Raw genomic sequence first — 18,013 nt, 5'->3', positions numbered from 1 at the left:
TGTGTGTGTGTTGGAAGTGGAATTTCACTCACACTGATATCCTCCAGCTGTAGTGTGTTGAGTGTGTGGTTATTGCGTCTCCACATGATTGGCGGTCGCCTCTCACCCGTGATGGCGCATGCCAGCACGACGCTCTGACCCACAGTGACTGTGGTGACGATCAGCTTCTGCTCCTCAGCGAGGCTCAGCTCATACATGTCTGAGGAAAACAGAACCTCAATTTAAAGCCTCAAATCTGTACTCAAAGCAAAAACAAAATCAAAATGTACACGTCAAGCTGCCAGAACTCATTTGTTCACTTGAACTATGAGGCTAATATTGCTGACCAGTAAGGACATTTCTAGCCTTCAGGTTTTAGTACCTACAGTGCAAACTGGACATAGAAATCATTACATACTCAAGTTAATTGATCTCAAACAGACACAGATATCTTTAAAGTGGACAAAAACGGATGCTGATTATCTAAGTGGCAAACAGTGAATCACATTAATTGCTAGCACATACAGTAATTTGGTGTTATTTGGCACAAGAATCAAGTAAAAAATGGTAAAAGAATGACACTACAGATCAGATTTGGTTTGTTTATTTCATTTTTAATGTACCTTACATGTTACTGACGCCAGAAATGCATCTTAAGGTGAGTTAGAATGATATTAGCTAACGGTTAGCCTTATTTGTTAGTGTAGGGTGACCAGATGTCCCGGTTTTACTGGGACAGTCCCGATTTGGGGTTGTGTGTCCCGAGTCCCAACAAAAGTCTGTCGGGACACGGATATGTCCCGGTTTTCGCCACTCGCGACATTTGCGACTGAGCAGCGTGGGAATCATTAGCGGCGGAGAAATGTCTGCATTTACTATTTTGATGAATTGACCGGTGTGGCAGCAGGGGCGTGGTCAAGCAGCGGTCTGTGACCGGAGGGCGGAGTCAGGGAAGGTAAGTGGCAGAATCACTACACCTGATGTGAATTAATGTGTTTGTGTGTCTTCCCCAGTGACCGCGCCCTATTTAAGGAGAGCGAGCGAGCGAGCTCTCTCCCCAACCAGACGACTGGAGTGTGTGCGTTGGCTGGGAGAGTTAAAAGTTTGCTGAAAAGTGAAAAAAAAAGAGTTTTGTGAACTCAGTTCTGGCCTGCCGTCCTTCTGTGCTCGGTCCCGGGTTTCAGCACCACTGTGACAGTCTGTATGGGTGGGTGGAGCACAGAAGGATGGCAAGCCAGAACTGAGTTCACAAAACTCTTTTTTTTTTCACTTTTCAGCAAACTTTTAACTCTCCCAACCAACGCACACACTCCAGTCGTCTGGTTGGGGAGAGAGCTCACTCTCTCTCCTTAAATAGGGCGCAGTCACTGGGGAAGACACACAAACACATTAATTCACATCAGGTGTAGTGATTCTGCCACTTACCTTCCCTGACTCCACCCTCCGGTCACAGACCGACGCTTGACCACGCCCTCGCTGCCACAACAAGAATTGCAAACTTTCCTGGTTACTGCCCCCTGGCCCTGTGGCATGGGTGTTTATTTAGCCACATTATTCCAGACAACAGAACGTGTTGCCATGCAACAATAAAATAAACATTAACTGGCGCGAATGTTCTTTGTCTAGCAGCAGTAATGCCGCAGCAATTATGCTGAAAAGAAAATGTACCTTTTCCAAAGATTTACAGGGCACCTACCCCTTCCTCCGAGAGGTGCAGAACAATGCGCACGAAGCCTACTGCACACACTGTAAGTGTTTTGTTCTTGTACTGAGTTGGGTAGCCTATGTCGCAAATGCTGTGCGCTCCTGTGGGGCTTTCCTCGGGCTGTCGCCCCTCTCCTCCTTTACTGCTGTTTTGTTTGAGTGTATATTCTCAAATCACTTGTCTCTTTTTTGTTTCTGTTTAACATACCATTCTGACAGTCCGGCCATATTGCTGTGTTGAACAGCTTGTTGCACCTTCCATTAAAGTGTTCACTTTTGTACACATCTTCTTGCTTTATTCATGCAGTTGTGGGGAATGGTTAGTAAGGTTGATTCTGACCTAGGCTATGTTGAGGTCACATATCTACTTTTTAAGTTCATGCTATAGTGCATACAATTTTAGAGCTATAGCCTACATGTGCATATACATTCTTCTTGGTGTTCTCACAAACAGGTGAAATAAATCAGTTTAAATTTGGCCTATGGACATAGCCTGGCCTATTCTCAGCCATTACAAAATCTGTTGTCTGACCATAATTTAACTGATCTGTATACCACTATGCTACTAGATAACAAAATGCCTGTTTGTTTTATTTCATGTGAGATGTTGATAAATGTGAGCTTCAACAAAATGATAAGAGCACCTCTCTGAGTGTCACGTTTACGTAAAAAAAAAAGGTGTGCGTGCACGAGCATGGTCGCGCGCAAAAGTGTCCCGGTTTCAGACTAGGGAAATCTGGTCACCCTATGTTAGTGACATTAGCATTGTACCTCCAGCTCAAATTTAAATAAACAAAATTTGGACATTATATATACTACCGGTACATTTGGGATGAAAAGGCTTATTCTAGATTTTTCTTCCAATTTCTAACAGATTACATCTTGATCTGTCATTAAAATCGCAATTTTCTTGTAGTTAGTAGTTAGTAATTTTGCGTAGCGATGAATTAGCTCTCTGTGTGTGTGTGCGCAACTAAAGTCATTAAGTAATCAAGCAGTAGCTCAATTAATCGCTGTTGAGTTGCCTAGGCATGACACAGCCCGACTACTGGAGAAATGTTTCTTTATAATCAGAAATAATGAACCCACAGTCGATTAGCAATCAACACAAACCCCAGAAACAGAAACACACTCCATCTGGATTTCTGTTCCCCACATAGTGTCTGGAGATGAAGACAGTGATGCATCACAGACATCTACATGGGTCATGTCTCTGTGTGTGGTATAAACCATTAACTGTCAACCAGTCTGTCTGTCTGTCTGTCTGTCTGTCTGTCTCTCTCTCTCTCTCTCTGACTACTCTTTAGTGTAACGAGAATTATACTGAGCAGGAAGGTCTAAATGAATTAGTTCTGCTCATGGAGGCGTGTAATGACCAGACGTGATGAACAGGTCCAAGATTCCATTTAACAGCTAAAACTGAGGAAACAATTAAAAAAAAAAACAAGCTGCACTGAAAAACACCAACACTCATAGCAAAGGTGATGCTTATAAAGGAAACATGATTTCATTGCATTTCATACAAATAACATCATAAACTTCTAAATGCTAACCCTGAACCTCGCTCTAATATTAACCATTTGTTTTAGCTTCTTATAAATCATTTTACATTTGCAATTGTGTGATTATGACTTCATAGGAATTTACAAATTCAAGTAACACTGAGCTCAAAGAAGAGATGGAGCTACATCCCCGATTCCAAAAAAGTTGGGACAAAGTACAAATTGTAAATAAAAACAGAATGCAATGATGTGGAAGTTTCAAAATTCCATATTTTATTCAGAATAGAACATAGATGACATATCAAATGTTTAATCTGAGAAAATGTATCATTTAAAGAGAAAAATTAGGTGATTTTAAATTTCATGACAACAACACATCTCAAAAAAGTTGGGACAAGGCCATGTTTACCACTGTGAGACATCCCCTTTTCTCTTTACAACAGTCTGTAAACGTCTGGGGACTGAGGAGACAAGTTGCTCAAGTTTAGGGATAGGAATGTTAACCCATTCTTGTCTAATGTAGGATTCTAGTTGCTCAAATGTCTTAGGTCTTTTTTGTCGTATCTTCCATTTTATGATGCGCCAAATGTTTTCTATGGGTGAAAGATCTGGACTGCAGGCTGGCCAGTTCAGTACCCGGACCCTTCTTCTACGCAGCCATGATGCTGTAATTGATGCAGTATGTGGTTTGGCATTGTCATGTTGGAAAATGCAAGGTCTTCCCTGAAAGAGACATCGTCTGGATGGGAGCATATGTTGCTCTAGAACCTGGATATACCTTTCAGCATTGATGGTGTCTTTCCAGATGTGTAAGCTGCCCATGCCACACGTACTAATGCAACCCCATACCATCAGAGATGCAGGCTTCTGAACTGAGCGCTGATAACAACTTGGGTCGTCCTTCTCCTCTTTAGTCCGAATGACACGGCGTCCCTGATTTCCATAAAGAACTTCAAATTTTGATCCGTCTGACCACAGAACAGTTTTCCACTTTGCCACAGTCCATTTTAAATGAGCCTTGGCCCAGAGAAAACGTCTGCGCTTCTGGATCATGTTTAGATACGGCTTCTTCTTTGAACTATAGAGTTTTAGCTGGCAACGGCGGATGGCACGGTGAATTGTGTTCACAGATAATGTTCTCTGGAAATATTCCTGAGCCCATTTTGTGATTTCCAATACAGAAGCATGCCTGTATGTGATGCAGTGCCGTCTAAGGGCCCGAAGATCACGGGCACCCAGTATGGTTTTCCGGCCTTGACCCTTACGCACAGAGATTCTTCCAGATTCTCTGAATCTTTTGATGATATTATGCACTGTAGATGATGATATGTTCAAACTCTTTGCAATTTTACACTGTCGAACTCCTTTCTGATATTGCTCCACTATTTGTTGGCGCAGAATTAGGGGGATTGGTGATCCTCTTCCCATCATTACTTCTGAGAGCCACTGCCACTCCAAGATGCTCTTTTTATACCCAGTCATGTTAATGACCTATTGCCAATTGACCTAATAAGTTGCAATTTGGTTCTCCAGCTGTTCCTTTTTTGTACCTTTAACTTTTCCAGCCTCTTATTGCCCCTGTCCCAACTTTTTTGAGATGTGTTGCTGTTATGAAATTTCAAATGAGCCAATATTTGGTATGAAATTTCAAAATGTCTCACTTTCGACATTTGATATGTTGTCTATGTTCTATTGTGAATACAATATTAGTTTTTGAGATTTGTAAATTATTGCATTCCTTTTTTATTTACAATTTGTACTTTGTCCCAACTTTTTTGGAATCGGGGTTGTATATGGCATATATTAAGAGCGACTATTGCTCCCTTTGATCCATATTTAAACTAGAGCCCTGCACTCCCACGTGACCCGACACAAAGCAGTGCAGCGTGGGACAAATTTTGAAAGCTCATTGCGGGCGCGGGTGGGAGGGGGAGTGCACAATGCGGCAGAGGGCGGGAGAGGTGATAAGCTGCAGTCCCGCTAACTAAAAACGTGTTTAAAATAAAATTTATAAATTATTAATTTATGTCTATCATATACTGTATAATTTGTGCTGGATATTTTATTTGGCATTAATAAAAACATTTTAAGATGCCTAAATTTGCGGATGTGGTCTAATCTCGCGTACGTTTCCGATTCCTTTCCGCTCTTCCTTGTTTGAGATCTCCGATCATGGCAGAAGACCAGAGCTCCTCTAGTGAAGCTCACAATGGGTATCTCTGTAAAGCCTCAGCTGCGCATGCCGCCTGGCAACGCGCACCCTCGCTACGTGCGCTAGGTGAAGGATCGGTCAGTGGAGAGCTCAGCTAAGCTCAGCATGTTTAATTCCCCAAGCCAATGACAAGAACTTTCGTGAGAAATAACGCGAACATCTGCATCAAGTGGGATTTGCGAGTGGGAGCGGGACAAAATATGGCAGGCGGGAGCGGGACTGAAAATCATAATTCTTTGCGGGAGCGGGCGGGAGCGGGACAAAATATGGCAGGCGGGAGTGGGACTGAAAATCATAATTCTTTGCGGGAGTGGGACTGCACAATGCGGGAGCGGGACTGAAAATCATAATTCTTTGTGGGAGTGGGACTGCACAATGCAGGAGCGGGCGGAAGCGGTACTGAAAATTCTGTCCCGCGCAGACCTCTAATTTAAACCATATTTCTAGAGAAAATCCCAGACATTTAGAGCCAACATGTACATGGTGATAGTGTGTGGTATGGATTTCTCATTCCAAGCTACTTTGAGAAGCCATGGCCAAATGGTTAGAGAAACAGCTTTAGGGCCAAAAGATTGCTTGTTCAATTTCCTGAACCAGCAGGTCTGGCTCAAGTGCCCTTGAGCAAGGCACCTAACTGCCAATTGCTCTGGCAAGTGTGGTGGCATACCTTGTGTCTGATTAGCCAGACAAAAACTGATGGTATGACTATCAGTTTGGGCAAGAACCCAGCAATAACTAAAGATAATTCAGTGTGGGATTAACAAGCTAGTGTGATAGTTTAATTTTTAAAAATTAAACTATTTGCTTAAAACTTTATCACAGCCATAAAGAATCAGATTATTTTATTATCCAGGAACAAGGATTTTCCTTCTTTTATTAACCAGGAACATTTTTTTTCCACTAGGTGTGCAGATAAACAACAATGCAAAATGCACACTATACAATACTTGCACAATACATTTATGATATGCAGTAATTTAAAGGTATAGAGGCCATGCGAACTTCACTGACAGCTAAAAGGCCATGCCTCCTTCACTAGGACTGACACACCCACATCAGCCATCCCTCCTTCATTATGACTAACAGTTACAAAAGCCACACCCCAGCCAGTGTAGGACTGACACCTGTCGAGGCTGTGAGTTCTTCAAAAGTACTAACATCTACAAAGACAACACCTTCTACAATAGGACTGTCAAAGAAGCCACACCTCCTTCACTCAGACTGAAACTCACAGACACCACGCCTTCTATACTTGTATTGACACCTACTGAGACCACACCTTCTATACTTGTATTGACAACCACAGAGGCCACGCCTTCTATACTTGTATTGACAACCACAGAGGACACACCTTTTATATTTGTACTGACACCTACCAAGGCCACGCCTTCTATACTTGTATTGACACCCACAGAGACCACGCCTTCTATACTTGTATTGACACCCACAGAGGGGCGGCACGGTGGTGTAGTGGTTAGCGCTGTTGCCTCACAGCAAGAAGGTCCTGGGTTCGAGCCCCGGGGCCGGCGAGGGCCTTTCTGTGTGGAGTTTGCATGTTCTCCCCGTGTCCGCGTGGGTTTCCTCCGGGTGCTCCGGTTTCCCCCACAGTCCAAAGACATGCAGGTTAGGTTAACTGGTGACTCTAAATTGACCGTAGGTGTGAGTGTGAATGGTTGTCTGTGTTTATGTGTCAGCCCTGTGATGACCTGGTGACTTGTCCAGGGTGTACCCCGCCTTTCGCCCATAGTCAGCTGGGATAGGCTCCAGCTTGCCTGCGACCCTGTAGAAGGATAAAGCGGCTAGAGATAATGAGATGAGATGAGATGAGACACCCACAGAGGCCACGCCTTCTATACTTGTATTTGACACCTACCGAGACCACGCCTTCTATACTTGTATTGACAACCACAGAGACCACACCTTCTATACTTGTATTGACACCTACCAAGACCACACCTTCTATACTTGTATTGACAACCACAGAGGCCACACCTTTTATATTTGTACTGACACCTACCGAGGCCATGCCTTCTATACTTGTATTGACACCCACAGAGGCCACGCCTTCTATACTTGTATTGACAGCCACAGAGGCCACACCTTCTATACTTGTTTTTGACACCTACCGAGACCACGCCTTCTATACTTGTATTGACACCCACAGAGACCATGCCTTCTATACTTGTATTGACACCCACAGAGGCCACGCCTTCTATACTTGTATTTGACACCTACCGAGACCACGCCTTCTATACTTGTATTGACACCCACAGAGACCACGCCTTCTATACTTGTATTGACACCCACAGAGGCCATGCCTTCTATACTTGTATTGACACCCACAGAGGCCACACCTTCTATACTTGTATTGACACCCACAGAGACCACGCCTTCTATATTTGTATGACACCTACCGAGACCACGCCTTCTATACTTGCATTGACACCCACAGAGACCACGCCTTCTGTACTTGTATTGACAGCCACAGATGCCACACCTTCTATACTTGTATTTGACACCTACCGAGACCACGCCTTCTATACTTGTATTGACACCCACAGAGACCACGCCTTCTATACTTGTATTGACACCCACAGAGGCCATGCCTTCTATACTTGCATTGACACCCACAGAGACCACGCCTTCTGTACTTGTATTGACAGCCACAGATGCCACACCTTCTATACTTGTATTTGACACCTACCGAGACCACGCCTTCTATACTTGTATTGACACCCACAGAGACCACGCCTTTCAAAACTTGTATTGACACCCACAGAGGCCATGCCTTCTATACTTGTATAGACACCCACAGAGGCCACACCTTCTATACTTGTATTGACACCCACAGAGACCACGCCTTCTATATTTGTATGACACCTACCGAGACCACGCCTTCTATACTTGCATTGACACCCACAGAGACCAGCCTTCTGTACTTGTATTGACAACCACAGAGACCACGCCTTCTATACTTGTATTGACAACCACAGAGACCACGCCTTCTATACTTGTATTGACAACCACAGAGGCCACACCTTCTATATTTGTATTTAACACCCACAGAGGCCACGCCTTCTATACTTGTATTGACACCCACAGAGGCCACGCCTTCTATATTTGTATTGACACCTACCGAGACCACGCCTTCTATACTTGCATTGACACCCATAGAGACCACGCCTTCTATACTTGTATTGACACCCACAGAGGCCACGCCTTCTATACTTGTATTGACAGCCACAGAGGCCACGCCTTCTATACTTGTATTTGACACCTACCAAGACCACGCCTTCTATACTTGTATTGACAACCACAGAGACCATGCCTTCTATACTTGTATCGACAGCCACAGAGGCCACGCCTTCTATACTTGTATTGACACCCACAGAGGCCACGCCTTCTATACTTGTATTGACACCTACTGAGACCACGCCATCTATACTTGTATTGACAACCACAGAGACCACGCCTTCTATACTTGTATTGACACCCACAGACGCCACGCCGTCTATATTTGTATTGACACCCACAGAGACCACGCCTTCTATACTTGTATTGACAACCACAGAGGCCACACCTTCTATACTTGCATTGACAACCACAGAGACCACGCCTTCTATACTTGTATTGACAACCACAGAGACCATGCCTTATATACTTGCATTGACAACCACAGAGACCACGTCTTCTATACTTGTATTTGACACCTACTGAGACCACGCCTTCTATACTTGTATTGACACCCACAGAGGCCATGCCTTCTATACTTGTATTGACACCTACCGAGACCACGCCATCTATACTTGTATTGACAACCACAGAGACCACACCTTATACAGTATACTTGCATTGACAACCACAGAGACCACGCCTTCTATACTTATATTGACACCCACAGAGGCCACGCCTTTTATACTTGTATTTGATACTCACAGAGGCCACGCCTTCTATACTTGTATTGATAGCCACAGAGGCCACGCTTTCTATACTTGTATTGACACCTACCAAGACCACGCCTTCTATACTTGTATTGACAACCACGGAGACCACGCCTTCTGTACTTGTATTGACACCCACATAATGCGGATGAGTTCCCTTTTGAGTCTGGTTCCACTCAAGGTTTCTTCCTCATGTTTTCTCATGGAGTTTTTCCTTGCCACAGTTGCCTCAGACTTGCTCATTAGGGATGAGTTCATTACTTTATAGCTATAAAGAGACCACACCTTCGATATTTGGACTGACACCTACAGAGGCCACACCTCCTTCATTATGACTGATAGCCAAAGCACCATACATCCTTCATTGACAGGCACAGAGGCCACACCTCCTTTGCTGGGGATTGAAAGTCACGGAGGTCACGCCTACTTACTACTTTAATAAAGTTTCTAAATAATAGCACACTAGTACATATGCAATATGTACAGGTTTCATTGTGTAGCTTGACTTTATTGTTATGAAATCCAACAAACCATTTACTTGTATGCATATTTGTCTGTTAGCTTGTTATTTGCTTATTTTTTATTTAAGTTGAATGAATAAGTTTGTGACTAATGAACAAGCACATGAGTGTTGTTCATTCTGGCAAGAACGAATGACATTCCCTTATCAAAAAAAAGTATATTTCAAGTTCATTTTATTAAGTATACTTAAGTAACGTTAAAGTATATTTCCTTAAGTATACTTTTGTGTACCAAGTATACTGATATCAATGTACTTACAGTATACTTGTAAGTAAACTATTCTAATACTTCTTGGGACTAAATCGGCCCACTTTTAGTTTATAAAAAGTATACTTTAAATCTAAGAGAAGTAAACTTTGAGTATACAACTAGTATTTTTTTGTACTGCAAGTATACCACAATTAAACTTGTATACTAATAGTGTACTAGTTCTATATTTGTAGTCCACTCTTTAGTTTACAAAAAACATACTTCATAGTATACTGGAAATCTACTATGCATTTACTTGTTTTATACTTCTAGTCCACTTTTTAGTTTACTAAAGTATACTTTATAGTATACTAGAAATATACTATTGGTTTACTCGTTACACAGTTCTAGTCCACTTTTTAATTTATAAAAGTATAATTTATAGCATATTGGAAATATACTATTAGTTACTGGTTATATACATCCAGTCCACTTTTTAGTTTTGAAGTATACTGCAACTACCTTTTTAGGTATACTATTAGTTTTCTAGTATCTTAAGTCCAGTGTTGTTGCCATGATTTTACTGATGAAATTTGACTTTTTTTGATGAAATTGTAAAAATTCAGATGTATTTTGGTAATGGCGTATAATGACAGCCAGTATGATTCAAGTCTGTCACAATATTCTCACCTTTGTTTTCAATTTTTTGGCAAATAAAATAAGAGAAATGTTTATCTGTCTCTTTGTGGGTTAATAACACTATGTACATAAAAGATAAGTTTAAGTTCCAACACTGTTTACTCTTAAGCTATTCCACCCAAACTTATGGTACATATAAGTTTAAAAGATGGGATTAAAACATGCTGCCGTATATCACAAAGAAGCCAATATGTGTGAAAAAGAAGTATTTTATAGGCTACTATCAAAAGGATGAGCACAACTACAGGGCAAGTACACTTAAACATAAGGCACAAATATTTTAATACTTTATTCCACTTTTGTTAAGTATATCTTGATCAAACGTTTAAGCTTAATATACTTAGACTTTTCTATATACTTTTCAGTAGGGGAGAGCGGGGTAAGATGAGCCAGGGGGTAAGATGAGCCACCCCCTGTTTCTAAGAAACAGTAAACAAATGTGACCATGTGACCACATTCAAAGGGGGGCGGGACCATTTACTTACACTTGTGGAGAGGAGCACCACATGTCAAACTAGGTGAGGGAGATATTTATAAAAATGTGTTTTTGTGCTTTCTAAGTCAATTCCATGTTTGTCCACAGTGAAGGTGATTTAGAGAAGACAAAAGTAGAATAATATTTAGACACATTAGGGTTAAGTTAGTGGCTTTCTAAGCTATGATATGTATGCTAATAAAAATAATTTTGATTAGCCTAATCCCCTTTATTAGCATTTTTCTACAAAATGGTGGCCACGGGGTAAGATGAGCCATTAGATGTGGGGCAAGTTGAGCCACTGGCTCAACTTACCCCATTGGTGGCTGAGCTTACCCAATATGGATGACACTTAAGTTTTCACATTTGCTGGTCATATATGACAACAACAACAAATAAACAAACAAATAAATAACATGTTAATATAAATAATATGTTTAAAACGTTTTTAATAAATAAAATAATGCCCTCTGTTATTACAGATGTGCATGATGCCACACTCATACAAAAGAAAAACAGACAGGGCCGCACAGTCCCGTGCAGTTTTGGAGAGAGCCGCAGAGGAAGTCAGGAAAGGCAGGCCTATTCGGGCTGTGGCGAGGGATATGCATTTGTACAGGATGACTCTGACTAGGTTCATTGAAAAGATAAAGAATGGAGAGGTAGAGACAGGTTATACCAAGTTGGTGAAAGTGCATTTCTTCATTGGCCAGATAATCAAATTGGATGTCTTCGAAATAGAGGCAAGATTTCTCAAAAGAAGCCGGTCATGCCATGGCTCTGCAAGAAAGCCAACCTTTGTCTTCAAAGAGAAAGATGAGGCTGTCCTGTCAAGACAGGATATTGTGAAAAAATTGCCCTGCCCCTTTACTGTTGGGGGGACAGCACGGAGGGAGAGGCAAATGGTGTTCCCTTGCAATTTGAACGCTTGGAACAATGAATAATGATGAAATGATTGATGGAATGATTGCTGCATGTTTTAGCAATGTTTTAACCTACTGAAAGAAATAAGATTTTTTGGCACTGCTCTACTGTTTTAGTAATTTCTATAATATAGTATATCTCTCATTCCCTCTCTAACCATCCCTCTTTCTCTCTATCTATGCATATCTCTCTCTCTATCCATCTATCTATCCCTCCCTATCCCATCTCGTTCTATCACCTCTCTCTTCATCTCCCCTTCTCTATGCAACGGCCCTATCCCCCACTTGATTGACTTGACTTGATTCATTGATTGCATTTCTAATAATAAAAGTTGTTTACTTTGTTAACCTAACATGTTTTGTGTTGGCTCAGTTTACCCCACACAGTGGCTCATCTTACCCCGTGCATGGGGTAAGTTGAGCCACTTGACATTTTTTTTTCAAGAGGTAATATCACTCTAACCATAAGAGCTTATCAATTATTTTTTGCTCAGATAGTAACAGTACACTTTGAAATTTGGTATGGTGTGTAGACTGGAAGCAAAAATGGCTTTAACATGTAGTTATGATGAAAAATGTAAAAAGTGGCTCATCTTACCCCGCTCTCCCCTATAAGCCAAGAATACTTATGTATAACTTTATTAAGTATATCTCTAAGTAAATAAAAAGTAAACTGAAAGCATACTCATTTTTATGTATACTAGAAGCACACGTGAATAAACTTCTTTTTATAAGGGTTCAAACAGTAGAAGTAGAGATAATTGGCAAAAATGTAACTTTTATATTGGGATATGAAATACAATGTGTTTTGATGTCTCAAGATCACACCTTGGAACATTATTATGTGACCATCTTGGTTTTTTCGAGTGTTCCTTGACTTGAACAATGTTGTCTTTTGGTGATGCAATTAGATGCGCTGGTCATGACATGTCTAATTTGCTTATCAATAAAGTAGACTCCAAGAGTTTTCTAATGGTTGGTAAAATTTGATATTTTAATTGCTGAATCCAAATTTCACTTTGGATTCAGAGCAGCTCATTAAAAGTATTCAGAAAGAAGTGAACATGAAAGTGAACTAGTTCATGTTTGGGACTGTGAACTATGAAAGTGAAGTAGTTCATTTTAATCTATGTGAACTGAACTTTGAAGCTAGGTCTTGTAAAGTGTGAACTTGCATGACACTGCCAGTGTTTATATCACTGTTCTTTAATTATAGCTGTAACAAACCTTGCTAAAACTCATCAGTCCATTTGTTGAATGCTAACTAAACACACCTATAGTCACCCCTTTTATTTTAAACTGATTAAGCCTGAAGTAAACCTTCCCAGGGAGGCTGAGAAGTGTGATTCCCCTATAATTGGAGCACACTCTCCAGTCCCCTTTCTGAAAAAGAGTGACCACCACCCTAGTCTGCCACTCCAGAGGCACTGTCCCCAACCGCCACGCGATGCTGCAGAGGCATGTCTGCCAAGACAGCCCCACAACATCCAGAGACTTGAAATACTCAGGGCGGATCTCATCCACCCCCGGTGCCTTGCCACCGAGGAGCTTGCAAACCACCTCAGTGACTTTGGCTTGGGTAATGGACGAGTCCACCTCTGAGTCATCAGCCTCCGCTTCCTCAATGGAAGATGTGACCGTGGGATTGAGGAGATCCTCGACGTATTCCTTCCACCGCCCGACAATGTCCCCAGTTGAGGTCAACAGCTCCCCACCCGCACTGTAAACAGTGTTGGCAGAGTACTGCTTCCCCCTCCTGAGGTGCCAGACAGTTTGCCAGAATTTCTTCGAGACCGACCGACAGTCCTCCTCCATGGCCTCACCGAACTCCTCCCAGTTCTGAGTTTTTGCCTCCGCAACTGCCCGAGCTGCGGCATGCCTGGCCTGCCGATACCCGTCAGCTGCCTCAGGAGTCCCAGAGGCCAACATGGCCCGATAGGACTCCTTCTTCAACTTGATGGCGTCCCTTACTTCCGGTGTCCAACACTGTGTTCAGGGATTGCTGCCACGACAGGCACTGGAGACCTTGCGGCCACAGCTCCGAACAACCGCATCTACAATGGAGGGTACTGGAGAGGAGAATTTGGCCAATAGTCAAACCTTGGAACCAGGAGGAACAATGCGGTTTTCGTCCTGGTTGTGGAACACTGGACCAGCTCTATACCCTTCATAGGGTGCTCGAAGGTTCATGGGAGTTTACCCAACCAGTCCACATGTGCTTTGTGGATCTGGAGAAGGCATTCGACCATGTCCCTCATGGTATTCTGTGGGGGGTGCTTCGGGAGTATGGGGTTCGGTGCTCTTTGCTAAGGGCTGTCCAGTCCCTGTACGAATGGAGCAGGAATCTGGTTTGCATTGCTGGCAGTAAGTCAGACCTGTTCCCAGTGCATGTTGGACTCCAGCAGGGCTGCCCTTTGTCACTGGTTAATTTTTATGGACAGAATTTCTAGGCGCAGTCAGGGGCCGGAAGGAATTCTGTTTGGGAACCACAGGATTTCATCTCTGCTTTTTGCGGATGATGTTGTCCTGTTGGCTTCTTCAAACCAGGACCTTCAGCATGCACTGGGGCAGTTTGCAGTCGAGTGTGAAGAGGCTGGGATGAGAATCAGCACCTCCAAGTCTGAGGCCATGGTTCTCAACCGGAAAAGGGTGGCTTGCCCTCTCCAGGTTGGTGGAGAAGTCCTGCCTCAAGTGGAGGAGTTTAAGTATCTTGGGATCTTGTTCACGAGTGAGGGGAGGATAGAGCGTGAGCTCAACAGGCGGATTGGTGCAGCCTCCACAGTGATGCGGTCACTTTACTGGTCCGTCGTGGTGAAGAAGGAGCTGAGCCAAAAGGCGAAGCTCTCGATTTACCAGCCGATCTAAGTTCCGACTCTCACCTATGGTCATGAGCTTTGGGTAATGACCGAAAGAACAAGATCGCAGATACAAGCGGCCGAAATGAGTTTCCTTCACAGGGTGGCTGGGTGCTCCCTTAGGGTGAGAAGCACAGGCACTCGGGAGGAGCTTGGAGTAGAGCTGCTGCTCCTCCACATCGAGAGGAATCAGCTGAGGTGGCTCGGGCATCTCTTTCGGATACCTTCTGGATGCCTCCCTGGGGAGGTGTTCCAGGCATGTACCCCCGGGAGGAGGCCCCGGGGAAGACCCAGGACACACTGGAGGGACTATGTCTCTCGGCTGGCCTGGGAACGCCTCGGTGTTCTTCCCAAGGAGCTGGCCGAGGTGTCTGGGGAAAGGGAAGTTTGGGCTTCTATGCTCAGACTGCTGCCTCCGCGACCCGGCCCCAGATAAGCGGATGAAGACGAGACGAGAAAGACCGATTAAGCCAAATATATTGGAAAACTCTATTGTATATCCTACAAAAATGACAACCCAGCTTCAATTATTGACAAAGCAATTCAGCTGCTGTTGAAAGATAAAAAAAAAAAGGACAAATTCACACAGAGAACATCATTGGGATTTTCAAATGTAAGACAGACAGCACAGTCGGCACAATATAGCCAAGACATTACTTCATTTCCTGTATTGTGGTCATCCACATCACAAACAAAAGCATCAATTAGTCCATATAAAGGCAGAAATTTTAATTTAGCTCTGGTTTCTGGCACCAAAGAAGACAAATCCACTGTAGTGCAGGAAGCTCATCTGACGCACACGACAGGATGAAACATCACGGCTAACAAAACTGCGCATACTGCAATTATAATATTTCTCTCAAGAACATATAGCACTTTGTTGGCTCAGTATCATTACCAAGTACATGCATTAATCAGTAAAACTGATGGGTGCAATTAAATATGCACATGCAAATGAGTTGCGACAGAAGCAAATGCAGCAATTCCCATTTTCTTTAAAGCACACTTATTAAATGCTAATGGAATAAATTAGCTTGTTACTGAATGCTTCCCTACAGCTCAGGAGAATAATGGAGACAAGTCCAACACCCCAATATGTTCACTCCAAATGCCACCCCCCTTCCCCCAGAATTTCGAGAAAGATCTTGACTGATCAGTGTAAGAGACAAGACAACGGCCAATGAGATGACTTTGTAGCTCTGTGTCTTCTGGTCATGACCTCATGATGATGATGAGGCCAGACACGAAACCCAAATTGACTCCATGGAGAGAATTAAAAAATAAATAAATTAAATTTAAATATGAAAAGAAATATGGGGCAGCACAGTGGTGTAGTGGTTAGCACTGTTGCCTCACAGCAAGAAGGTCCAGGTTCGAGCCCCGTGGCCGACGAGGACCTTTCTGTGTGGAGTTTGCATGTTCTCCCCGTGTCCGCGTGGGTTTCCTCCGGGTGCTCCGGTTTCCCCCACAGTCCAAAGACATGCAGGTTAGGTTAACTGGTGACTCTAAATTGACCGTAGGTGTGAATGTGAGTGTGAATGGTTGTCTGTGTCTATGTGTCAGCCCTGTGATGACCTGGCGACTTGTCCAGGGTGTACCCCGCCTTTCGCCCGTAGTCAGCTGGGATAGGCTCCAGCTTGCCTGCGACTCTGTAGAACAGGATAAAGCAGCTAGAGATAATGAGATGAGATGAGATAAAATTGCTAGGAATTTTGTAAATTCGAAAATCAAAAGTCTTTTTTTTTTTTACATAGTCGATATAGCTCTAAGATAAATCCTTTGCCACATTGCCCCAATCTGTGTTTTTGTTTTTAGGCTCCAAATATCCATATTCTTACCTGTATTCTGAGTTAACCCTGAAGTGGGTGTGGCCTAAACCAAAAGGAAACACTGCAAAAAATAAAACAAAGGTAGAAATGCCAGCAGTGTCAATTTGAATTCTTGTTCTGACAGTTCCTTAAACCTCAGCTACATCCAGTGTTGTAGTCAAGTCACTAAACCTTGAGTCCGAGTCCAGTCTCGAGTCCCCAGTGTTCAAGTCCAAGTCATTAAAGAAAAAAAAGTTCGAGTCGAGTCCGAGTACAAAACTCCAACCGCATCATTTGCCGGTGTCTGTTTTAGCGCCATTAACATTAGTTTATTCCTGAACATGACGTATGAACATGTGAATGTGCTTCTCTTTGTCAGGGAGTGTGACGTATTCTGTCAGAGATGGTTGGGAGATGGATGGAAGTGCAGAAGTTGTGTTTATTAATACAAGTGAAGACGGTAAACAATCCAAAATGGCAGGCAAAATTGTGAAACAGGCAACAGGTCGAGCGAGGCACAAACAGGTCCTCATAGACTCGGCAGGATCAAAGACAAGAAACAGGAAATCAGGGATCAGGCAACCAAACAAGGGAATAAGGCTCGGTAATGTGTCAGCAATGCAACACAATACTTCGCAAAGTAAGTGTGTTTTCACAGTTTTTTTATATAGGTGTGCTGATTGTGCCTTAATCCTGTGCAGGTGTGAGTCACTTACGGCACATGCACAAGAGTCCGCTTGGCATGCGCGCTGTCTGGAGCGTGCCTGAGAGTCTATCTGATGCATGCGCCAAGGCGCACAGGTGTGACACTCTTGCACGAAATTGGTACAAAATTAATGTAGATATAAATATCTTATGCCAAATTATTATGCCATGTTACAAAAAATAAAAAAAAAAATCAGAGTCCTCGTCTCCAATTTACGAGTCCAAATACAGTTAATGCACAAGTCCGAGTCATGAGTGCTCAAGCCCAAGTCAAATCAAAAGTCCTTAAAATTAGGGCACGAGTCGGACTTGATTACTACAAGCCTGGCTACATCACTCTTGTCCAGAATTAATCTCATCTAGAAATGTGAACAGGGAGTTACTAAGGATGAATGAATGAACACCACTCATTCATTCAGATGGTGTTTGTATAGTGGCCTTTGAACAAAGAACATGGCCTTTGTTTATCTCACAACCTTTACTTGTAAAAAGCTTCTTC

The 18,013-nt window shown here is 42.9% G+C and overlaps 1 protein-coding gene across 1 annotated transcript in view; it reads right to left on the bottom strand.

The window, feature by feature from the left end:
* The window catches only part of fstl5 (follistatin-like 5), a 427,630-nt gene that overhangs the window by 183,434 nt on the left and 226,183 nt on the right, over window positions 1–18,013 (bottom strand). Inside the window, exon 8 of the mRNA XM_060926685.1 lies at window positions 33–199. Within this exon, the coding sequence (XP_060782668.1) occupies window positions 33–199 (167 nt within the window). The remainder of the gene's footprint in view (window positions 1–32; window positions 200–18,013) is intronic.

This window comes from Neoarius graeffei, chromosome 8 (genome assembly GCF_027579695.1).
Source record: "Neoarius graeffei isolate fNeoGra1 chromosome 8, fNeoGra1.pri, whole genome shotgun sequence".
Classification (NCBI taxonomy): domain Eukaryota; kingdom Metazoa; phylum Chordata; class Actinopteri; order Siluriformes; family Ariidae; genus Neoarius; species Neoarius graeffei.
This window is presented reverse-complemented; position numbering and strand designations above follow the sequence as displayed.